Source organism: Loa loa (genome assembly GCF_000183805.2).
Source record: "Loa loa unplaced genomic scaffold supercont3.112, whole genome shotgun sequence".
Classification (NCBI taxonomy): domain Eukaryota; kingdom Metazoa; phylum Nematoda; class Chromadorea; order Rhabditida; family Onchocercidae; genus Loa; species Loa loa.
Window position 1 is genome coordinate 128785 of NW_018108292.1, and position 7463 is coordinate 136247.

The 7463-nt window shown below is 27.9% G+C and overlaps 2 protein-coding genes across 2 annotated transcripts in view; one reads left to right on the plus strand and one right to left on the minus strand.

Moving 5' to 3' along the window:
• Nucleotides 1–605: 605 nt before the first annotated feature.
• On the minus strand, nt 606–1485 carry LOAG_11017 (hypothetical protein; the record flags this gene model as incomplete). The annotated part of the gene is made up of 3 exons (XM_003146540.2): nt 606–806; nt 1102–1234; nt 1466–1485. The coding sequence occupies 3 exons, from the start codon at nt 1483–1485 to the stop codon at nt 606–608; spliced, it is 354 nt and encodes a 117-aa protein (XP_003146588.2).
• A 1358-nt stretch (nt 1486–2843) lies between these two features.
• The window catches only part of LOAG_17678 (WASH complex subunit 7), a gene marked incomplete at its 3' end in the record, with an annotated part of 13667 nt that continues 9047 nt past the window's right edge, over nt 2844–7463 (plus strand). The window contains exons 1-7 of the mRNA XM_020450342.1: nt 2844–3011; nt 3257–3404; nt 4062–4205; nt 5114–5234; nt 5696–5804; nt 6011–6132; nt 6768–6953. Of these exons, the coding sequence (XP_020306001.1) occupies nt 2858–3011; nt 3257–3404; nt 4062–4205; nt 5114–5234; nt 5696–5804; nt 6011–6132; nt 6768–6953 (984 nt within the window). The 5' untranslated portion in view covers nt 2844–2857. The remainder of the gene's footprint in view (nt 3012–3256; nt 3405–4061; nt 4206–5113; nt 5235–5695; nt 5805–6010; nt 6133–6767; nt 6954–7463) is intronic.

Genomic DNA, 7463 nt, shown 5'->3' on the forward strand with positions numbered 1-7463 from the left:
GTTAATGAGGTATACTTAGAGTAAAGACAAAAAGAAAGCGATGAAATATGTGGGAACAAGTGGAAGTATAGGGTAAATTATTTCCAAAATTCTAATCTATCTTTTATCATCTATTTGGCAATGAATTTTCAAAAGCTAAACCGTTTATATTTCAGGCCCTATTCCAAAGATTTATTTTGTTAAGGAATGATTTTTCTCATGTATTTGCATTCATTACTTGTTATTAACATATCATATAGAAAGAGTAATTTTAATATCACTTAATGGAACTTTTAAATTTTATTCATTGTAAAATAGTTGTCAATTCATTTTTACTGAACATAACCTCCCTTAATGTCAACCCAATTTTAATAAATGGATTGAATACCCAAGAAGTTTATACTCTGTAAATGAAAATGGAGGACGAATAATACTTTGTCATGTTTGACATGAAATTGCATCAAGAAATGCAATGAATCATATCATATTATCAAAAGAATTATGCAATACCGTTTTCTGATTACTGTAATTTTTTTTCTAAATTCAGTTATTAATTTGCAAATTTTTCTTTTTTTTTTACGTGAAACATACCAGAATTTTCCGAACTTTTTTTCTTATTCAAATGATTAGTTTAGGAAATTAGCATAATTGTTTTTATAATAGCGTAATACCTTTCTGTTAGTTCGAAGATGTATACCCTCACATACTTTGCTGTAACGTCCATAACCAAGTTTTGGACAATTTGTTAAAGCATATCCATAATTTGCTAATACCTGCCGTGTACTAAAGGGATAATAATGATAGTTGCTTGTCGTTTGAAGTGGTTGCTAAAATTTAATTTCGAATATTGATAATTAAAAAGGTGTGTAGAAATAATTCATTATCATTTTTAAGCTTTTGCAAATATCATAAATGGTATTTTTATGCAGTTTGAATTTATTTGATCCATTTGAAATGCATTAAAATCTATTATTTCGGAATATTTTCTGTAAAATTTAAACAAAATATCAGTATTCTTGCTACTCGATATTATATATATATATATATCTTTGGACTCATTTATCCTTATACATTTGCTTTTTCAAAGAACTGGATTTTTTTTAAAAAAAATATTAAACTTACACGATGTATGCAACGATAATCGTGTTGTGGACGTTGGTATTGATTTTCGTTGTTTGATGATTTAATTAAACCATATTGTCGCTTTTGTATCGAAATTTGATCTTCATATGACAATTGTCGTTCTTCCTCATGCCTAGAGCTAGTATCATTAAGTTTAGTTTCAACATGAAAATTATCATATTGCAAATAATTGATAGTGATAACAACAATCTATAATTCGTCCACTTTCTTGGTATCAAAAATTCTGTCTCAGAATATCTGTAGATGTAGTAGTTGTGTAAAAAAAAAAAAAAGGAAAAGTGTTGGATAGCTTAATTTATAGCTTAAATTCTTAAAGTAATTTCAAATAAATTGATGAAATTACCTCTTTATCCGTATGGACATTTTTCTCTCAGTTTCAAAAAATTGTTATATTTTTGAGTATTGAATTCAATCAAAAAGACAAAATTTGTGGAGGAATTGGTTTGATATAAAATATGAACAGAAATTGAGAAATCACTGAAGGTTATTTCCTGAAAAATATTTTTCAAAAGGCATTATTTTATCAGTTAATAATTAAGTTACATTAAAAGCTGATGAATGAATGGGTAGATGGAGTTGAGATAAGGTAAAATGAAAAAGTAGTTCATTCATTTTCTTTCCTGTCTTTGGAGTCCTTTTTTTTTAATCCTTGAATTTCTTAAGTATTTCTTTAAGATAACCTTTTTGAGAAAATCTTCTATCTTAGCTACAAACGTATCAGTTACTAATTCTTAGCCTTCCACTATCTTGACTTCTTTTCGAGAAAAAAAAATTTCGAATGCTTGAATATTATCATAAAATGGTTTCTCAAATATTTGTTTGTAGATTTAAATCACCTATTTTAAAGTAACATAAAAAATTATATTCCCTAAATTATCAGATTACCTCTTTTACCTTTGACCTTAGATATAAGTAAAAAATGTAAAAGAAAACAGAATGATCATAAAAGACAATTGAAATGTCATTATCTTTACGTATCTTTTAAGAAGTTATTTTGCGTGGAAAAATCAATTTTTACAATTTCGCTCCAATTATCAGTAATTGTTCCGAGAGAAGAGTTGCTGGATTCAGCGTAACTAAGCAGAAGTCAAATGGTTATTTCCATTTGATAAGAAAGGAAGATGTTCGAAATTACCCCCACCACCTCGGGAAAAAAACGAGCCCTTTGGTGAGTTGGCTCGTGTCAAACCGCCTCCTGGATCCAATGAACACAATAATAACATTGCTTTTGCATTATGGTTCATTTAAATCATTTTCTGATTTGTTGAAAAAATCACTAAAATTTAGATGATTATGCAAATTTAATCGAAAATCTTATTTTCAAAATTCCATATATGTATTCCTAAAGAATGTTGTACCTCGCATGATACACTGCTTTAGTATCTGATACATATATATATAATTATCATCATGCATTACAATTATTTACCATAAACTAACTCATTTATTTAGTCTAATATTTTGTCTCAATAATAAAATATAGCATAATTAAAAGATGAAAAAGGTATGGGTTTATTGTCATTAAAACTTCCATGATAGACATATGTTACTGGAAATATACAAAACGATAAATCTCATGTCATCAATACTTCTTGCAATCTGTTCATCTCTACTTTTACTTATTTTAATTTTCCTAGAGAAAATATTTTGTAAAAAATTTGGGAAGGTTTAAGTAATATTTTAAATTTCAATTCAAATTTTTAATTTGTGATTTCAGAACGATTGTTTTTATGGTATGGAACCGAAAGTGGTAGAGTTAACACATAGTGGAAATGCTGTTATCGATAAATGTATCATTACATTTTCTACTCTTATCATAGAAGTGGATATTTTGGTGGAAAAAGCACGAAACACATTCTATCAAGCATTAATTGTTTATGGGGAAGATGGTAAATTTTATTTCAAAAAATATTGAAATAGGCAATAAGTTGAGAGAGAATTAGGTTAATTTTCTCATTATTGCAGTTATTATCAAGTAATCGATGATTTGGGAAATTAAAAAGTTGAGGTTAAATTATATGAATCAGTTAAGGTTGTAAAGGAAATTCCATTAAATTTATTTATTTTTGCATGTTTCTTGTAAAATCAAATAACGTGCATATTTTAAATATGTGATAATTTCGTTTTTTGATAGCTGATGGATGCTTATCATCAGAGGGTGGTACTGTAAAAATGATTGCTCGATTTCTGCCACAACTTCAACAACTTCATGTTTTTGTCAATCGTTGTTATGAAGTATTTCGTAATATTATTTCTCAATTTCATGCTTTTCTTTCTCTAAAGTAAGTTTCATTTGGTTCATTCGAAATTTTATCTTTTAGTTTGAAGATATTTTTGTTTGTTGAACAGAGAAACGATGAAATTTGCTAAAGTTGATGTAACAGTAACGGGAAACTTATCAATCTTAAATTTGTTATTATCTTCTTTATTTTCCGCTATAGAAATATAAAGTTTTGAAAAGAAAAAAAAATCCTCTTATCATTTTTAACGACGAAGCTAAATCTTACAAATGTAGTAAATAACGAGGCAAATTATATAATTTTTTTTTTGTAGAATTATATATTAAATATATACTTTTATATGTACTTTTTGTATGTACTTTTGTATTTTGTATGTTCTTGTATGAATGTTTGTATGTATTTTTATATGTACCTTTTGGATATCTCTAGAATAAAACCTTAACTTGATAATTTATTTAAGACAATAATATGTGTGATTTGGCAGAGATCCCATTTGAGCTAGACTTAAGATCGTTTATTTCTTACTGCATTTTTAGGTCTAATTAATGCATCTCCTCCAATATTTCATCATTTCTTTCTAATTCATTATCTTAAAGTTAGAAATTAAGCTTCTAATATTAATGATCCTGTTTATTTTACAGCACAGAACTAGCAAGATTACTGCTTTGCGTTTTGCTTTTATATTTGTCATATTTCTAGGGGCAGTGTTTTGGAGCAAGCTCAGGAAAGGAAGTTACTGAGGGTGTGGCGTTCACTTGGATTATTGTTATCCGTTTTGATTTCACTTGACGAAATTATACGACAACAATCTACTTTGCAGCAACACTGGCAATCATATTATAGGTGACAGCTAATCTTTTATGGTTTTAAACTTTCTAAGTGGTGGAGTAAAATTTTGCAAAGTATTCAAAATTTTCGAAAAATTTCAATTCTCTTTGGTAACCCTGTGAAGGATAATTTTATTTTCGAAATAACTGTGCAACTGTTATCATTCTACAAACATCAAAATTAGTTTGATTCAAATGATGGGAAAATAAATTGAGGTAAAGTTTGATTATGCCTAGAAAAGATGAAATTGAAATTGAAATTAGAGTCAGTTAAAATAAAAATTAATGCATATGGGTATTGTTATAAATTGTGTTATCAGTAGAATCAGTGCAATATTAATTGCGTTGCCATTAAAGCGGTGGATGTGAAAGGGAGAGGATGAAATGATTGATAAAGTTTTTGTAACTCAACTTATGGCATCTAGAGATTAGTTGGAGTTGAATGGTAATGAAATGGATAACAAATACTAGGAAAGGTATATAATTATCAGAATCTGCTTCGGCTTTTTAATCTCTGTGATAGAGCTGAAAATTACTAGCTGAAAATTACGGAATTATGGATTACAGGATCTGTAATCTCGACATCACCAGACATTCATAAAATTACTGATCCTTGCATGTCTTATTTGTTTTGTTTCCTTGTAATAATAGTAATCCCATGTTTTCTATTTTCGATGGGCAAAAAATGGGATAGGATATGCTTAAGTTTTGTTCGATTAAGAGAGAATATGCTTGAATATTAAAGATTAAATATTGAATATTCTCAAATATTAAGACAATAATATTTCGTTACTCTTTGAGATTTCCATAATTTTTAAGCCTTTACAAAAAAAAAAGAAAAAACCTTCCTCATATTTTTCTGTATTTATGAAAATTATGACCCAAAATCAATTCATTCATTTGAAATTTAAAAAAAAAATTCAGAGCAATGCAATTAGTAGCTCATAATCCATCGCAGTTCGATGCAAAATCGGATTTGTTGCAACCTCTTCAGCGATTAATTGCAAGCATCAATCAATCAATTATGCAAGCCAGTCTTTATAAGGTAACAATTTGACTTTATTATTTATTAATTTTATTCTAAAGTTGGGTTTTTTTATTTATTAATTTTATTGTTAGAAAAAAAAAGCACACAAGATCATATTTCAAGAAGCTTGGGTACGTATTTGCTATTAAAGATCAGGATATCAGAAATACTGATGTCTATTGGGCAGTTTAAATTTAGTGTTTATATGATTGCTATCATAATCTCTATGATAGTACAATTATTGAAAAGACATGCTACCCAAAATGATTACGCAATTTAGTAACTAAATTATTGGAAAATCTTGCAATTTTTCCTATGCTTCATATGAAGTCGAAAAAAAATATATGTAAAACTTTTTCCAGGAAACTTCCAATATTGATTTCTTCTTTTTCAGTTATTTCTCAGAACTTTAAGATGTCTTGCATATCATTTGTTTGTTTTGCAATAGTTTTAGATATACATTGATGATGGGTTTGCAGAATTGTTGTCAACAAATGTTCGAGAAAAATTTGCATGAAAATCTACAGCTCAGTGAACGAATGAAAGCCATAACAATTGAAATGTTTGAAAAATGGGATCGAATAGCTAGTATGTATTCCTTATTTTTTTTTCAATGCTTTTAAAAAATTCTATGACCAAATAAATTTTTATAAATTTTGTTGAACTTTCAAACAAAATTTTAATTTCACTTTCAATTTTCATTTTCGAGATCTCAATTTTGTCGTTTTCTGGCTAAAATAACAAACTAACAATCGTTATTTTTCTTACAATAACATTTGTTTGGCATGCTTCAGCAGATGATATGCCGGATAAGCGATATCTAATGGCAATCGTTGCTCTTGCTTTATGCCATATGTTCATGTTTCGTACGGTTGATAAGAAAATGATGCGAATCATTTGGAATAGTTATAAAAAGGTATGTAAAGGATGATAGGATAAGATATTGTTGCGCCCATATTTTAAGTAGATAGGGATGAGATTAACCTAATGTTTCACAGCATTGCTAATAAATCAAATTTACTCCACAACATTTCACATTGCTGATTTTAGGCTTAGATTAAATGAAATAGTTAGAATACCAGAGAATGTTTTTCTGGGATTCATCACGCAAATATCCAATAAACACATTAGTGTCGAATACTAAAGGAAGTGATTTCTATCCAAATATTTTGAATAGATAGAGATGAGATTAACCTAATGTTTCACAGCATTACTAGTAATGTTTTACAGCATTGCAACTTATACTGTTTCACTTTTTGTCTTAAAAAAAAGGAACTTTTGTTAAGCTTCCTGTAATACGTAGTGCTTTAAAATGCTTTATCGATCAATATTTACAAAATTTTTGAATAAATTGTCCTGATACTTGGGTAATTCCATTATTTAAATTTTATTCTTTCCATCTAATTTTCTAATTAACCAGTAAGTCTATTACAATAAATATTTTCAATTTTGACATGAGTATTCAATGAAATTGAACGGATTTATTAAGGGAAGTGGTTTCTAGCTAAAGTATCTTATACAGTTGCATTTACATTTCCAAATGTGATTTAGCTCCCGCTATTCCACCTCTATGGATATGTGATTTGGTCTCCGTGTGAATTTATGCTGGAGAATTTGGCTGAAGTAGATCGTGTAATTGATAAGAAAATGATAGCTGCAATGACAACTGCAAAATCTGCTCAATTTATTCAAAATATGGAAGCACTACCACGTGAAGCAGCTAGTGCAGTAACTATTGTAAGTGAAATAAATTTTATAGTCGGTATTTCAGTATTCCAATTTTTTCTTAAGAAATGGTACGCTGAAAGAAGTGTACTAATACATTGGTTCAAGCATTCAGGTTAACTGAATTGCTACCGGTTCCTGATACATCCCTTCAGTTTTCTTACTAATGCATTGTAGGATTTGTTGCATTTTATTTTCTATGTGTATTCATGATATGTATTTTAAATTATTTTAAATTTACTGATATAAATAAATTTATTTAGCAATTTTTAATAATGATAAATAGAACTTTTTTTTAAAAGGAACTTGAAATTCTTTATCGACCAATATTTGCAAAATTTTTGCATGGTAAAATGACATTATCTTTTTATTGATAGAATTCTACTGACTAACCAGCGTTTAGATGGTTTATATAGTTTTTTCTTACTTGAGGAAAGATGTAAAGTTCACTGAAATATATTAAATTCATGAATTATTTGGATGAAAAAAGATTATTGTTGTCATCCATCCTAAAAAAAAAAA